At 38.4% G+C, this 17821-nt stretch overlaps 2 protein-coding genes across 2 annotated transcripts in view; one reads left to right on the top strand and one right to left on the bottom strand.

Moving 5' to 3' along the window:
• The window catches only part of LOC147899403 (3-hydroxyisobutyryl-CoA hydrolase-like protein 5), a 175211-nt gene extending 173345 nt beyond the window's left edge, over positions 1-1866 (top strand). The window contains exons 13-16 of the mRNA XM_087378585.1: positions 1023-1124; positions 1217-1258; positions 1381-1562; positions 1741-1866. Of these exons, the coding sequence (XP_087234711.1) occupies positions 1023-1124; positions 1217-1258; positions 1381-1497 (261 nt within the window). The 3' untranslated portion in view covers positions 1498-1562; positions 1741-1866. The remainder of the gene's footprint in view (positions 1-1022; positions 1125-1216; positions 1259-1380; positions 1563-1740) is intronic.
• Positions 1867-4497: 2631 nt separating this feature from the next.
• Positions 4498-5138, bottom strand: LOC147899402 (histone H4). The gene has a single exon (XM_087378353.1). The coding sequence runs from the start codon at positions 5081-5083 to the stop codon at positions 4772-4774; it is 312 nt and encodes a 103-aa protein (XP_087234479.1). The 5' UTR covers positions 5084-5138; the 3' UTR covers positions 4498-4771.
• Positions 5139-17821: the final 12683 nt, after the last annotated feature.

Raw genomic sequence — 17821 nt, 5'->3', positions numbered from 1 at the left:
GTTCTAGTGAGTCCTAGTGTGAGTTTTAGTCTAGTGTGTCCTATGGATGCCGCGTGTCTTATTGGAAGTTATCCCATATGCAGTGGTACTCATATGTGTGTGTGTGTGCTCTATATAAGAGCTGTACTTGTCACATCAATCAAGTATCAAGCCTACAAGCTCTTTGGTCTACATGTGAGTACTTTCATTTTGTTCATTGCTCTTCCTATTTCATTTCCATTTCATTATGTCTCTCTTTGAGTATTACTCTCTCTCTCCCTAGCCTACCCTCTCTCTCTCCCTCTCCACCATGCACCTTCACCATCGTAGTCTATCCTACACCACCATATCATTGTATATCTCTACAGAAGAAAGGAGGATTCAAGAATGTGGATGGCTCATAGGGAGAGGCAGAGAAACTAAAGGGGGGGCCAAAGGAGTAGTAGAGATAAGAGTGGCAAAGATTAGGGAAAAGTGGAAGTAGTCGAGGGCAGAAGGGGCAGCAAAGGGAAGTGGAACCTTAACATAGGGGCAAGCGTGGCTGTCCGCCTGTATGTAGTGAACCAAATAGCAAGCCTTGACACAGCAGAGAAAGAAAAAGGGGCTGTTGAGGATAGATAGGGAGGAAGTGGAGTTGGAAGGGATGAACAAAGGAAGGGCTTCGCCATTCCATATTCTTCTCCAAACGTCCCATTCTTGGAACAAGCCAATCTTGATTGGAACAAGTAGTTTTCCGGGTTGCCAATCTCTTTCTTCAGCTTGTGGGGAATCCCTTTTTCAGGCCAGAGGAGGTGGACAAAGCAAGGGGCTGAGTGGAGGCGAGGCTGGTCTAATGCGTGACTGGCTGGCCAGCCCTGATTGAGGGTGAGGTGAGATGAGCGAAGGATTGGTTCTAGTTTTTGAAGATTGAAAATAATTATAAGACTTCAGGGACCATTAACGTAAAAACTCCAAAACATAAGAAAATCTTCAGCTTTCTGTTATGATTGATATTGTAGGACAAGGCATTCTAATGTAAGGAATGACCAATGTATTGTACTCAGATTCACAGTGGGCGTACAAAAACACTTGAAGAATGTATACTTCAGGAATATTGCTTAACATTGCATTTTTTCAAGGGAACCATCTCCCTCGACATGTATGAGGTAAATCATTTAGTTCATTCTCCCCACAACTTACTGTCTTCGAAGGTAAAAATTTATTATCTTGTTAAGTGTCTACTGGTTTATATTTGCAGGGCATAAGAGCAAAAATCATTGATAAAGATTTTGCTCCTAAGGTACTATCTAAGTGGAAATATGTGTGGTCAGAAGATCCTTTCTGCTCATCATTTAATCATTTTTAGTAGTGAATTTATCAATCTCAAATCAGGGACTCACAAGTCCTCCTGTGCTGTTCTAGTGGGATCCGGCTTGCTTGTCAGAGGTGACAGACAAAAAACTTGATCAAATTTTTACACCATTGGGGGAAGAAGAGACGCTTCAATCAAAAAGGAGAAGCTTGCGATTCAAACCATAGAATGCATGGTGTGCTTGATGGGCTAAGTTTCTACGGACCATTTTCTGCAATGCAGTTGCTCTGAGGTAATTTACGTGTGTCGGATTTACAATTCAGAATTAGTTGTACGATATCCTGGTTATGCAAAGGTAGAAACATGACAGCTGAAAACTGTTTGATTTTTCTTAAATTTCACAACAGAAACTCTTTCATTGGTGTGCTTTTGTTGGAGTACTTCCTGAAAATCATTTGCCATGTTTGCAGGGAAACACAGTCAGCCCAAGCAGACAAGAAGAAATTCAAGATCTACTAGAAGGATATTTTAGCCAATGCTTTGTAAAGGCTACATTTCAAGACAGTCTATGACTGTAGTATGCTGGAATATAAAATACCATAGATCTTGAGTTTTTGTCAGTGTGTTATCAAGGTCTTTTTGAGAGAGAGAGAGAGAGAGATGATGACGACGACAATGATGATCATGTTTATGCACCTAGGCAACCAAAAACAGCATCACAAAAATAGAAAGAGAGAGAGACAAAGAGAGTGTGTGTGTGTGTGTGTGTTGTGTGGTAATTCTCTTTGGCGAATGCATCGGCCAGCTACGCAACAACATTAATCGCTTCCTTCGCCTAAGTGCTATCTTTTGCAAAACACTAGAACTCATTCTGGAGGTCCCATGTTACCTCGATACCCATTTGCCTCCACTCAAGTTCAATCCCAATGAATGGATTAATGCTCAGATTATAAGCCGACTCTATCAAAGAGTGATCTTCTTAGAAGCACGCCTCATATCTCTATTCAAACAAATGGTGGATACATGCTACCTGAACAAATGGTGGATAACCCTTAAGAAGAACAAAATTTTCAAAATGATTAAGATTAATGACATCAACTAACTTTTTTTTTTTAAACTACTACTTTTTTGCTTGCTAACCACCCTTGTACTTTCTTTTGCATTTTTCCATAAACACCTTTTTACTCATTTAAGTTAAACAAAAAGCTTAAGCTAAACTCTAGCTACAAAGCACCCAATTATTCTATAATAGAACTTAAATGTTTCACAAATAGCTTTACTTCCATTAACCCACCTTGATACAATGTAATTTTAAAATATGTGCCTCAAGCTCTATAATGTGACTTTTCCATTCCTTGAGCACTCACATCCAATAAACCACATTCTTGAAGAAATTATGGACAATGAGAATAAATAATTATTACAACCATGCAAAATACACCAAAGAAATAAATTCAATTACAATTAATATTTTAAAAACATGGAGACCAAGCATACCAAGTAATGAGTAATGTGACTTACCCATCCATCAACCATGGCTTAAACAAGGCGAATTTCATTTAATGAGCCTACCCTCATTAAAATTTAAAGTGGATTATAAGAAGGATCCCATACTACTACTAAGCTATTAAAAAAATCACCATGTCCATTTTTAAATAACATAATCATCTATGTGAGACTGATCTAGCTACTCTAGTGTGTTATGTGCTCATATGCTATAGGATCTAAATAAAAAGAAAGGTAGAAGCAATGTCAAAAGCTAGGTAAGTTCATTTCCTACAACTTTAAAAATCCCTTTAATCGAGATATCATGCATGGTAGTTTGTGGATGAACATGATTCCTAAAAGAGAAATGCAAAAGAATGAACAATGTATTAGACACATTTTTATAAGCTCACGCATTAACAATTCTTCACATCCCAATTTCTTGTTTATAATAGCTAAATGTGACAAGTAAACATGGTTAGCTCTTGTAATAATAGAGTTACCACTTCACTAGAAGCCTCTATCACCACTCATCAAAGAATTTTTAAGAATTTATGCAATTTTTACTTGATGAGTAAAATCACAATTCACAATCAACAAACTAATTCTTAAAATAAATCACAACTTTCCATTCATCTCTTTGTATTTGCTACAAAAATTTCACTACATATCCCCCAAATCCCAAATGCTAAATGAGAGAGCATCAATCACACCAAGGTATCTTCTATGATAGCTAGAGCACAAGCTCTGATCTTGCTCTACCTTGCAATCAATATACCTTTGTAAGACTAGAATATCATACAATTTTAGATTTTTTATTGTTCTAAAGATCAAAAATCCACAAAGAAAATAAAAGAGAATGAGAGAGAAAAAAGAGATAAACAAAAACTTTTATGAAGAACAAAATAAAGACATCCTACCAAACAAAGTGAACTTTGTTTGGTAGTCTTTATGACAACTACCATGGACAAAGACCACCATGCACAAAGCAAAAAAAACCAATTTCATCCACAAACTACCATGCATGATAGCCAATACAAACACAATAAATAAAAACAAGAAATTTCATTTTTTCCTCATCACCACCAAAACATATACCTTAATAAGACCCACCCATTAGGGGCACACAAAAAAAACAAAGAGAGGGGAGAGAGAGAGAGTGTTTGGGGAAATAGGGGGAGCGAGAAAGAGGGTATGTTCGATTTTCAGGGCGGAATCCCCTCAAGAGTTCAAGGAAGAACAAATCAACTCCCCAATCAGACCCTCGGTATACAAGCAACTTCAAAGATGGAACCCCATAAATTCTTGGATAGAGAGCCTCTCCCTTTGTAGCCTTCCTAGTCGATGATGAGGCCAAAAGGGTGCTAGTGTATGCGCACAGGTATTGTGCGATCAGAAGGAGAAGCACCGATAATTTGCAGCACCGTAGGATGCCAGCTAAAAGCCACTCCTCCATTAGACAAATTAGCAAGGATTTCGACGAAGCTTTTCATCAGGGTGAAATTTTGGACTTAGACAAAGCTATTCATCTCGAAAACGAGAGATAAACTGAAGCCGAGAATTCTGGCCTACATGAAGTCGAGATCCACAGGAAAAGTTGAGCAAACGACTGGACTGTCAGTCGACTAAAGTTTAAGCATTACCAAACAAGAGTTTAAATTTAAGCTCTGCTGCCTACCTCTGAACATGAGCTTGAAACTCAAATGATCAGTAGCGTATACACCCACAAGATTGAAACTCAAATGATCGCTGGCCACTCGCACTACTCATTCAACGCTTTTGTTCGAGTAACGCGGGTCGAAGCAAAGAAACATGGATCCGCCCAAGCGAGACGAAGAGACCGGAACAGCATTTTACGCGAACAATGAACCGAACAACACGAAAAGCCAACTTTCAGCAACGAAATTGCCTTCCATCAATACCACATATAGAAAGAGAAGCTGAAAATGCCCAAAAGATGGTGGTGTTAAAGAACACCATTGTGTGAAAAGCCTCTGGACTGCGAAGCAGAGCACCTCAGCCTCCAAACCCGTAAAGGGTGCGGCCCTGTCGCTTCAAAGCGTAAACGACATCCATGGCAGTGACAGTCTTGCGGCGGGCGTGTTCAGTGTAGGTGACAGCATCACGGATGACATTCTCAAGGAAGATCTTGAGGACGCCGCGGGTTTCTTCATAGATAAGGCCACTGATGCGCTTGACACCGCCACGACGGGCGAGGCGACGGATAGCAGGTTTGGTGATACCTTGGATGTTATCGCGAAGGACTTTGCGGTGACGTTTGGCACCACCTTTGCCAAGGCCCTTGCCACCTTTTCCACGGCCAGACATGGCGATGAAGAATAAATTCAAGCACAGAATTCAAGCTTTCAAGTTTCTTGCAGAAAAATTCAAATAGCAAAGAAGACGATGAAGATGAAAACGACGACGACGCCTTTATATAGTCCCCCTCCTCCCCTCCCCGCCGTCCGATCCCCTATTTTGAACGCTTCAGATGTACCCTCTTCCTGACCGTCCGTTCTTGGCCATCCAACGCTTCGCCTTTCCTCTTCCTCGATCCATGCTGCGGATCGCGTCGTATTCCATCCCAGCCGTCCATCTCTGCCCCCATCGCACGGTTGCCTTCTCATGCCCCTAGCGCCCTTCAAAAATTCAAATTCGTGTGTGTGTGTTTTTCTCCTTCTCCACATGAAACTCCCATAAGGGTGTTTAAACACTTGCTCCCCCGTGGGCTTCCACAAGGCTCATGGACGGGCAAGATTACTCGCCATTCAGTAAATGCATGGGCAGTTGCCATAGTCTGTAAGCTCCCTAATTTATGACCTCGTGGATAGCGGCGACATGCCCTGACGTGGCCGCTACTCAACATCCTTACATTGGCTGCACAAAAGGGTAGTGCCCATTAGCATCGCCAAGCCTCGCCCATCCAAAAATCATGCTCACATTGTGTTTTAAATCCCTCTGCTACCAAAGGGCATGCTCCTTCCATAACAAAGTGGGCCAACTTCTTCTGTTCATTATAATTACACTTTTTTTTTCCCTTTCGTATCCACACATGAGCACTATGTGCGTAACCACAAATTCCTCACCCCTTCTCTCACTTGGGCAGTGTGTATCGTACATGAGCATGGCACTCAGAAACTACGCGAATAATACATGCTTGTAGCAATAGACCTAGCACATGCTAGTTGGGACTTGATCCATGCAATTCCACTCTTATGAGCATAGCTAAGAGACCCACAATCCAAGACCCATTCTCAATGGCCTTCAAACAAGAAGAGAGACCTTCTTGTAAGTTTAATCTCCTATTTCCAAAACTCAAGCCAATGGAGGGGGGTTGAGTTGATAATTACCTTGGTCCACAAGGCAAAACAACAATCAAATGCCTTGCTTTTCATGGATCCACCTACACGTAAGAGACAAGAAAATAACCAATTTGTTGATTAACCACATGACAAACCCATTAAGAAAGAATCATGTACCTTGCTCAATATTATATTCGTGTCATGTAATTAACATGGAACAAAGCTGCTAGCCCAAGAAATATTTTTATTCATAGATTAATTATTTCTTTTGGGCTAGATATGCATTGTCGCCTATGCACTAGTTTAATGCCACGATACCCCCATTACTCTCAGTTCTTCACGCCAACATCTCTCTTGATCCAATAGCTTGAGCTAAGCTACAATATTGTATGTCTATGTAGTCACTATCTAAGTATTTACATGGTGCAAAGCTATGTGTGTGTTCTTGGTTATGACTGCACAGATGCCAGCTGCACGACTTCCGTTTATATTATTTTCCTTTGTAGCTATGCAGCATTGAGCACTTGAAGACAGAGATTACTTGTATTCGTTGAATACATTGCAGTAACTCAATGAGCAATCCCACCTTTGAAAAACCCATATATGAATGGTCTCTAGACCTTCAAAGCAGCCTATTGCTATAGGAGGAGCCCCAACAATAGCACTGTACTATTTGAGAGCTACTCATTATATATATATAGTATGGATGTACAAAGATTTTTTGAAATAATATACAGGTCTATTTTTTCAAATTTTCTCCTTACTTTGAAAATGTCCCAGGTACACAGTGAAGGGAAAGGACATGAATAGACTGTTAAAAAGGTTTAATGAACCTCCTTAGGGTGCATACTGTTAGGATTTATTGGTTTCATTATGCATTCTGATAGAATTTTATGAATCCTGCAAGGATTTTACCCCATCAATGCTTAAGTTAAAATCAAGATGAGGTTAAAAAATACAAGAGATTACGTATCACTATGCTATTAGTGATTTTCAGATGTATTAAAGGACATATACCATACGACATATTTTAGTAAGATGGGCATGCAAATATCCATATGAATGAAGTGGAAAGTGCATAGAGATTTTTATGGATCCCTTTATTTTTTTAGATAATGCTAGGATGGTTGGGCATTGAAGCCTACAGTTACAAGAGCACTACAATGGTTCTAATTCTTGTTGTGTCTTGATTGATGCAGGTGAGTCCAACCGCTTACCTCAGTATTCACACGTTCTAGTGTTCTAGATTCCCCCAAAATGTTGACTCTCAAAGAACCCCTTAATTTTTTTAAACAATGAAATATTTGTAATCTTACATAGGATAAATGCATCTTTCCAACTTACTTTAGTAGTAGAAGGGAAAGGGCCCACATCATCTGGAAAGTAAGGGCTCACTACTTGACTCCCTTCCTTATTTTATGATGGGACCTCAAATGGGGTAGGCATGCGTGCGCGTGCACACACACACACGCGCGCACATGCACTATCCTTTTCTTCCTTTTTTCCATGCAACTTACATTCTTTCCCTTGTTATGCCTGTGGTAAAACTTTTCTAACTATGTCTCCCCTCTCTCTCTCTCTTCAAATAAAACTTCCTCCCACACTCTCTACGGTTCCCCTCTCTTTCTTCTAATTTCCCTCACACCCTTGTCAATTTCCCCCCCCTTTTTGTTCCTAATCTAAAGCGTATTTTTAAATTAAAATATTTTTTCTCCCAATATATTCCTAGTTTTCTAAAATTTTATAAAATCTTCCTAAATTCTCCCTATTATTTTTTCTCCCTATTTTGTCTATTTTTCTTTTTTTAAATAAATATTTCTATATGTTTCCTCTCTTTCTCTCTCTCTCTCTCTCTCTCTCTCTCTCTCTCTCTCTCTCGCTCTCTCTCAACTTTCCCTTAGTTCTTCCAATTTCATATTTTCTCCTCCAACTAATCACTGCTCTGTCTTTTTGGTAAATTCCCTAAGTTTAACTCTCTTAAACTTCTCCTCTCCCTATTTTTCCTCTCTCCCTATTTTTCTCTAAGTTTTGCTTTTCCTCTTTTTTCCCCCTTTTTTTCCTAATTTCATTTATTTTATCCTAATTTCCTATTTTCCCCTAATTATTCCCTATTCCTCCCTATTTCTTCCTTTTTTTTCTTTTTTTCTCTAATTTCTTCTAGATTTTTCCTTTCTTTATTTGCTATTCTCCTAATTTCCCACCTTTTCCTTTAATTCTTGCCCTTATTTCCTATTTCCCCCTAATTGTTCTCTATTTCTCCATATTGCTTCATATTTTTCCTAATTCCTTCAAATCCTTTCTATTTTCCCTAATTCTTCCCAAATTTTCTAATTTTTCCTTCTTTGAAATTCCTTCTTTAAAATTCTTTCTTTAATTTTCTTCTTTTTTAAATTCTTAAAAATCTTTCTTTAAATAACTTTAAAATTCCTTGAAGCTCCTCTTTCTTATAAATTCTCCTTCCCTTATGCTCTAAATCTTAAAATTACATTTATTGCTCTAATCCTTAGTTTCTCCCCTCCTCCTCCTCCTTTACATTCACACACCTAAGTACACTAAGTTTTTCCGCCTTACATAACCATTTATTTACTTTTCCTTAAACTCACCCCAATCATTTTTACACTTAAAGCATAATATCAAAAATTAGCTTTATAAGTCTATAGCATGAGCAACTATTTTTATTGTGATCCCATAAGAAGGGAGGGGTGTTTATGACACATGCCTTCCCAACTAAGTTAAAACATGGTTCTTATCATTTTTCTCATTGGATGGTGGTAGGTATGCAGACTCCCCTTTTTAATACAAGTGATACTTATGATGACTTATCAAAGCAGAACTTGTCTGTCTCTAAGTTATATGCTACTATTCCAACATAGACCCATTCCTGGCATCCTCCTGGCTAAGTCAAAAGCATGGAACCAACTATCTAAATTAATAACTCAATTCTTGTTGATCTTTTTCCTTTCCCAATCATCCCATGTTATATGCTACAACCTATTTCTCTTAGTTATAATCATCTCGTATTTTTCAATTTTGGTGTAAATTAGTATTATTTCAATACACCTTTTGTTGATGCAGTATTGGAAATGTCAATCTTAAGTTAAAATTTGGGGTGTTCAGTGAGCAGTAATCTAGTGAATTTTAGCCAATCAATGGTTTATTTTTTAAAGGGATGCTCATTTTTACCTAGCCTAGCCTATAATTTCTCCCAAATTTTCCCTTGGCAAATAAGTCTTAGGACCCCAAAGCTTACAAAGATCTGTATTAGGCACTTTTCGTGTATATTAAAAGGTATATATGTTCTTGAACTTTCTATATTAATTACCATCTCGTCCTTTTCGGCTCATCTTAGCTAGACTTCAATGCTTATGAATCATTTTTTTCATGAAAAATTATTGGATTTATATTGATAAGATAAAAAGGAGTGCATTACAAAATCATCTCGATACATTGCACTTATGGAGTAGCTAAAGAGGTAATTTCAACTGTGATGATGGTTTCATGCTGTCACCTATGGTGGTCTAGTGTTGCAATGAGGTTTTTATCGACTTAGTTCACAAATGGAATCATATTAAGTTAATTTACCGACCAAGAACTAGCCTAAAACATGGAGCACTAGATCTAAAGTTGTTGATGTAAGTGGGCTATCGAATATGGGGTTTTTGTCATGGAAAGGTATACTTGTTCTTATACTTTGTATTGACTATCATCTCCTCCTTTTTTATTCACCTTTGGCAAGGACTAAAGGAGTGTATTACAAAACATCTCATTATTATACTTTTGGAGTAGCTAAAGAGTTGTTTTAGGACCCCGTACAAATTTCTAAGACTTATAAAAGCCTTAATGAAGAAATGCAGATGGCTTCATGATGTCACCTATGGTGGTCTTTTGTCACTTAATCAATAAAATGTTTTTTGGATAATTTTGTTATACAATAGAGTTTTTTTAAGTTATTTCACCTAAGGTTATTTTATTAACCAAGAACTAGCACAAAGCCCAAAATTATCAAAGTTCATGATGTAAGCAGCCTATCAAATCTGGATTTTCTCTCATGGACTACCTTGGAAATATAAAGTAATGAAACTAGGATTTGGAATATATTTTTTCTTTCACTCAAACATTTTTTTGATGCATGCTTTTTAAAAAACTATAAAGTTTGAGATATGGGAACCCAATTTACTATATATGTCACCTATTAAAATGAATTTTAAACTAGCGTCAAAATTCACTGTATGAAAAAGTGAACCAGATCTATATTTATGAAGCTTGAAATTGACTCGATCAGTGAATCTAGGAACTTTTTTTTTTGGGCAAAGAAAGGAAACTTTCTACTAATGCTTGAAAAACCCCATACAAAATGTTCAAATTGCAATCTTTTAGCCAAGCACTAGCTTGTTGGGATAGTGCAATTTTTTAGTGCAAAAACCATTCATGGGGTAAGTGAATTCTATGAGTAATATATTGTTTGTGTAACGGCTTGGAATGATAACTTATTTTCGAGAGCTTGATGGTGCCAATTACTGCTTATGGAGCTTCATAGTCAAAAACCTATTGGCTGCCAAATGTTTATGGGGACATGTAAAGGGGGATGAATCCTATCTTGCAAATGTTGCTTCTTATGCACTAGCAACACTTGCTAAAATTCAAGAAAAATTATTGGCTAGATCTACATTTACAATAGTTGTAGCTACTACAACTAAACAAATAATATTCTCATGATGCCCACTTGCCACAATTTCATTCAATCAAGATGTTTGTTATCCCTCACATTAGGTCTTGCTGGACTTCTTTGCATGCTTGGAATGCCAACGTAGTACGCTAAGGACAAATCAAGAGGTTCGTTTCTCAAGAAGGAGGTTGAGAAATTGAATATGCATGAAGGAGATAATGTGTTAAAGCATCTAAGTAAGATCTAGCACCTTAGAGAGTAGCTTCTCAATATTGATGAGATCATTTGTGTTGTTTGAGCAATAGGTTGTATGCATCCTATTGCATGAAAGGTTGGATGAAATACAACTTATTGCTCAAATAAGTTAAGTTGTTGCATGATACATTGGGAGCAATATAACCTATTTTTCAAATCAAGGAAAGGCCTTCATTTAAGCAATAAGTGGTATTGCATGCAACCTATTGCCCATGCACAAGTTGGCTCTAGGTTGTGTTCCATGCAACCTATTACCCAAGCAACATATTGTGTTGCATGCAACCTATTGCTCAAGCAATACCTTGGATGGAAACGCAATGAGTTGCTTGAATTTTAAAAAGATATGGATTTCAAAAGGATGTCGAGTCGCTCTCCAGCCATAGGTTGGTGGAAAAGCCAAATTTTGTGCAACACAACCTCTTCTTCCCATCCTATAAATGAAAATCTTCCCCTTATTCATCTAATTGTGTGTCCATGTCTCAATAGAATCAACATCCTTCTTAATATCTGCTCTTAAATTATGAGTCTAGGATATTACTGTGGCGATGTGTCAAGGTATTACCTCCATAGCACACCTATAGTCATGTGTGTGTGTTAGAGGCATTGGTGGGTGGTATATTAATGCCACCTAGATGATTGCTAGATTCTAGGGGCTGGTAGATTAGATCATGGAGCTTGGTGGCCTTTACATTGAGGTCACATATGATGTCACTATGGGTATAGAGGTTGCATACGTATGGTCCTCATTCCTTTTGATCTATGCACTTGTTCTTGATGCTTTGAGTGCCTTCATCATTCTTATGTTTCTCTTCTTCAAGAATTACATGGAACACTTTAAGATATATAATAGCTTTCCATCTTTATTGCATATGTACATGGAAAAAATGGTTTCACATGACTACACCTTCACATAGAAATCACAAGAGCAAAGAGAGAGAGAGAGAGAGAGAGAGAGAGAGAGAGAGAGAGAGGATTGATCTCAATATCATGTTCGAAGTTGTGCATAGCACTAACACAAAAGAGTGCTAAAAAGGAAAGGGTTGGAAACCCTAACCCTAACCCTTAAAGTATATTCTTTATTTTCAACTAAATATAGGGTACAGTTAGTCATTTATGATGTGCTCTCTAGCTGTGCCTCCTCTCCTCGTCTCCACTCTTCCCTCTCCTCTCTCCATATTTGTTCATGGTACCAGAGCTCATGGTTTTGCCTTCCATTGAGGCACCATTCTGAGACTGAGGGATCGATTGAGTGAGCATCCCTTTAATTATGTTGATAAAAAAGAATTTCCATCCATTCATAAATCTAGTGTGCTCTCTCTCCACTATTCCCCTCTCCTCTCTCCATATGTGTGTGTGTGTGGTAGACAAGACAACAAACCCTTTTGCATATTTAAAAGACAAAGGCATCAGGGAAGAGAAAAAAATAGAACATTATAGAGTAAAGGAAGTGCTTGAGTGAGCAGGTAAAAACACATACGAGAATGTATAAAAAAGTATGTAAGAGTTCAATTGACAAGGAATGCCAAAAATGTTTTAGCAAAAAAATAATAATTTACAAACTAAATTAAAGCCAGTGAAGTCTTGACAAGCATCTCTTTTATTGAAGAGAATCTGCATACCTGCCACCATTTAACAAGAAAACATGATAAGAACCAGGTTAACTTAAGTTGGGAAGACAAGTGTCATAAACACTCTTCCCTTGTTATTGGGGTCATAATAAATTAGAAACTTAGCCATAAACTTAACTAGCACTATGTATAAAAGTTTCTAAGTGTCAAGGAATGGGTATATGCGAGTGTGGATTTGGTAGAGTGAATAAAGTAAAAGGTTAGGTTGTGTATTTAGGTAGGAGGTTAGGAGAGGAATTGTATAGGAAATATATTTACAAACAAAACAAAGGGTGTATGACAAAATTACTTGGGGAACTAGTAAAGGAAAGAATAAATGGAGACATATAAAGGGAAGAGTGAGGGAAAAATTAAGAGGGGTCTTTATTTATGGTAGTTAGAAAGAAAGGGCGGGGGAAGAGATTGGAAGGAAATAGTTAGAAGAGTAAAGAAATAGTAGGTGGGGGGGTTTATTATTTGGGAAAGTAAGGGAAATTGATAGTTTAGGAAGAAATAGGTAGAGCTATTTAATCAAGAAACTAGAGTAGAAAATAAGGGTGAGGAGGGAGCGAAAATTATAAGCTCCCTATTTTTTACTTAGGGCTAGAGGGGGGAATTTAGAAGTAGGTGGATAAATTAAGAATATAAGGAAATAAGAGGGGATAATTGAAGTAAAAATTAGGGGGAGAGGGGGGTCGAGAAATTAGAGTGAAAATTTTATAAGGAAGGCTAGAAGATAGAGTAGAGAGGGGGGTTTAGGAAGATTGAGAAAAAGGGAAGGGAGAGGCAAAAAAAAGAAAGGAGGGAGAGGAGGGGGGTTGTTTAAAGGAGAGGTAGATGAAAAAAAAAAAGGGAGGGGGAGGCGGGGGGGGGGGATTAAAGAAAGGTAGATAAATAAGTAAACAAAATTAAAAGAGGAAAAAGGAAAAAGGGGGGGGGGAGGGGGTAGGTGTGTAAGAAATAACAAATAACAAGAAATTTAAGAACGCGAGTGTCCATTGGGAGCATGCAGCGAAGGCGCAAACATTGGAGGAAGGCACGGGAATAGACAATCATGCCAGGAGTTATGCTACTCTTGTGTCTGGGGGAGTTTGAAGGGGCCATAGTGAGGGAACGAGGCAATTCGATGGCGACGTAGCAATTGAGGGTTTGGAGGATGGAGCAACAAAGATCAAGCGGGAGTGCAGTGGAGCGATCAAGGCCATTGGAGCACTGATGGAGAAGTAGCAGTGCAGTCGGCTGGGAGTGTGGAAGATATTGTAGGCTCTGGAGCCAGACAGTTTGCATAGGTGGTAGGGAGAGGGTAGTTTACATGGCGGGTGGAAAATGTGAATTGCAGCAATGCGATGGGAAAGGAGGTGGGGAGCCGGGTCTTTTAAATAGGGGGTTTGGTCAGTTGGGGGAGTCAAGATAAAGTAGATTTGGGAAGGCATGACGTTAGGGTGGCTCAGCACATGCAGATGCGTGCCGACGAGAAAAGTAGGACGGCCATAAAATGGTGGGGGGGCGGGTAAAAAAAACCGAGGAAGGGGGTCTTTTTCTTTAAGGTAGTATAAATAGAGTAGCCGATTGCTAATACTTAATCAATTGCATAAGGAAATAATAGTACTTAGTAAGGAATTTAGAAAAATAAGGAAAGGTTTAGGAAAATGTAAATTTAGAAATCTTGGAAAACATAAGAGCGAAAAGATTAAATATGGAAAATTAAAATAGGAAAGAATAAGGAAAAAATAAAAAATTGAACATTAATATAAAGGAGAAAAAAGGAATTGGACATTAATATAAAGGAGAAAAGGAATCAGGGAAAAACTATAAATTGAAAAATAAAATTTGAACATTACTATAAAGGAGAAAGGAATAAGGGAAACATACATTTTTGTAAAAGAAAAGTAAGGGGGGTTTTAAAGGGTAGCTAAAAAGAATAATAAAATGAAGAAGGAAATAGTGGAAATTAAAGGAAGAAGAGAAAAAAGGAGGGAAGGGGAAATTAGAGGAGAATTAAAGAAAAATAGGGGGTGGTGTTGTAGGTGGGAAGACAAGGGAGCCAGGGTTTAAAAAATGGGAGGAAGGGGTAGGAAGTGTGTGTGTGTTTAAGATTTAGATAAGAACCCCTCAAGAAGGTCCAAGAGTATATGAACAACATTTCTATATCAAATGATATATGAAGAAGGTATAACTAAAGACAAAAATATGGTTGAATCGTAAAAAGAGAATATTTATAGGATTATAAAGAAAATTTCATGACAAAACCTTTGTACTGTACTTCAACCAGCCACGCTGATACCTACCACCATCCAACCAGCTTAAGTTAGGAGTCTAGCTTAAACCAAAAGGGAAGATAGGTGTCATAGCATAGCTGGACTTGCTATCGATGTCCAAAGAAAAGTAAAAGATTAATCCATGGAAAAAATAAAAAGGATTTGGAAAATTACATAATCCATGCACACACAAATATCTGGATTGAAAATTTATTCTATCCTTTCACACATAAAATATCCCTACACATGCACAAAAACCTTTTATAAATAGCTTTGTAAAGAAAAGGAAGCCATTGAAAAAGTAAAGGCCTATAATTGTAATTTTCACAAAAGAGTGTTAGGGCTTTTCCTTTTCAATAAAAAAATCTTTTTTAAAAAAAGTTTCTTATATTGCCTAAATTATATTGAAATTTTTTATTAATAAGGCTTTTGCAAAAACCCTAATGTATATAGCATCTATAAGGCCCAAAAAAGGAATAAGTGGACCAAGGTGAAAAGGTCCTAAGGCACAAAAGGAATATATGCATATAGCATCTGTAAGGCACAAAAAAGAAATAAGTGGACCAAGGTGAAAAGGTCCTAAGGTCCAATCAGTAGGGCTCAAGGTCTAAAAACATCTTATTAGAAGGTCATAAGGTCCACATTAAAGGTCTCATGATCCTGAGGTCCTTAGGTCCATTTTATGATGTTCATGTGGTAAAATAATGACCAAAGGCTTTCACATGGAAGGCACGAGCCTCCACGTGTGGCTTCAAACTTCTCCACTAGCTCAAGGTCATAGGGCCAAGTGGATGTGTGCTACGAATGTCTAGTGACCAGTCTGTACCTCCATTTCTCATGTAGCAACGTCACTCTTGCTTTTAGGTACCCAATTAAAAGGTATGAAAGTGTAGGCGTGTGCTCAAGTCTTTAAATAGTTCTAAGTCATTGTTTATGGCATTGTAGCTTGTATCAACTAGGTGTCTAGGCCACCCATGACTATTCAGCTGTTCCATTGCACGACTGCGTGGCTGGTAACTAAGCATCGTGCAGCTGAGCAGCAGCTCTGAGCTTACTAGTTTAGTCTACCTCCTTCTTTAATGCCTCGAAGATTGTAAGGGAATAGGATTCACACAAGTCGCGACCCACTACTCCATTCCCCCATGCAATTAAGCATGCGCCTTAGACTCCATGCCATGGCTCCTCCTCTACGTACGTAATACGAGAACTTCAGCTGTTGCAAAAATCTGCGACTCAAGATCACGAGCATTCTCGCCATGTGTCCAAAGTTTATGCATTGGGAGGAAGGCTATGAGGATGCGGCAGAGTGGCAATTCCATGAAAGTGTCTGCATCTTGTCTTGAGCAAGCATTACTTGGATTTGTCAATGCTTTTGGCCCCATTTTTTTAATGATTAATTGAATGTCATGTACAATAATATTTTTGGAACTGGCTATAAAGGGCATCATTCTTTGACCACATCAATCAACAAGCTTTACAACTTGTTAAGTGCAATGTAAAAAGATGGTGTATAAGGAACATCAATTCTAGACCATGAATGTCAAGAAATGATGTGTGTGTGTGTGTGTAAGTGTGTGTGAGAGAGAGAGAGAGAGAGAGAGAGAGAGAGAGAGAGAGAGAGCATGAGAATGTATTGCATGGCAATGTTAACATGGCTTGTAGCTAGTTGATAGTGGAAGGGAGTACTGTTCAAGCAAAAGTGTTGCAAGAGCAAAATAGGGTAGTTGTATAGGGGCGTATTTCTTAGTTTCCTCTCTTTCTCTCACACTTTCAGGGTATTGTTGTTTGCATGACAACTTGGATGAAATATAACTTGTTGCTCAAATAAGCCAAGTTGCTACATGATAGGTTGGGAGCAATATAACCTATTGTTCAAATCAAGGAAAGGCCTTGATTTGAGCAATAGGTTGCAATATGAGGCTATATTCATTGGATATCCAGCTCATCGCTCTGGCTATAAATTATGGAACCAGCCATAGACTTCTCGAGTTTTCTTAAGCATGGACGTTGTTTTTCATGAAGATGTATTTCCAGGCATTGATGGTTCTACAAACTCCATTGATTTCCTTAAATAAGGTTTTCCTGTTCTCATTGTACCTTCCACAGATGAGCTTGGAGATGCTCACCTTGTGGACACATCCGACCACTCAGAGACTGACATGGTTGGTGAAGAGCTTCCTCATTCCATCTCAGATCATCACGATGTTCCTTCTAATGATCCAACTCTTCCCAAGTCTTCTAAGGAGTCTTCTCATCCACATGCTGCATTCGACGATCTATCCTTTAATGATATATACAGAGAGTTCGATGAGCCTAATTTGCCAGAATCTACAACAATTGTTCCGCGCACCTTGCCTCCACGATCACGTAAACCGTCACTTAAGGTCCTTGAAAATGTAAGTGCTTATTATGTTGCTGATTGTCTGTGGGTACAAGCCCAAGCCTACTCTCTCGTCAATAATGGCATGGATCCCACCAATTATGATGAGGCTCTCTCTAGTGTTCAGTCTTCGTAATGAAGAAGAACTTCGATCCCTGCAACACAATTTTACATGGTCACTTACACTAGGATGACATGCTATTTCGTGTAAATGGGTATTTAAGCGCATGGATCATGCTGATGGCTCAATCGCCAAATACAAGGCTCAACTTGTGGCAAAAGGGTATTTGCAAGTTGCAGGCTTGGATTATTTTGAAACTGTTTCCCCTGTCATTAAACCTACTAGCATCAGAGTTATCCTTGAATATGCTACTTATGCAGATCTTGACATACATTGATGTAAAGGCTGCATTTCTCCACAGGGACATTCAGGAGGAAATTTATATGAGGTAACCCCCTAGGTAGATCGGTTCAGGTCATCGACATCGAGTCTATCTGCTGCGTAAGTCTACATATGGCCTCAAACAAGCCTAGGCAAACCCCGGTCTCTACATGGATGACATTCAATTCTTCCACCCGTCAATTCGTCAAGGGAGGA

This window comes from Dipteris shenzhenensis, chromosome 8 (genome assembly GCF_047967505.1).
Source record: "Dipteris shenzhenensis isolate YYH24624 ecotype China chromosome 8, Dip_SZ_1.0, whole genome shotgun sequence".
In the NCBI taxonomy this organism is placed as follows: Eukaryota; Viridiplantae; Streptophyta; class Polypodiopsida; order Gleicheniales; family Dipteridaceae; genus Dipteris; species Dipteris shenzhenensis.
Note: the sequence above shows the minus strand (reverse complement) of the source record. Positions and strands in the feature narration are given on the sequence as shown.

What these genes read in the sequence shown, in the direction of transcription:
- LOC147899402 (XM_087378353.1), bottom strand. Translation starts at nt 5,083, where the DNA reads ATGTCTGGCCGTGGAAAAGGTGGCAAGGGCCTTGGCAAAGGTGGTGCC.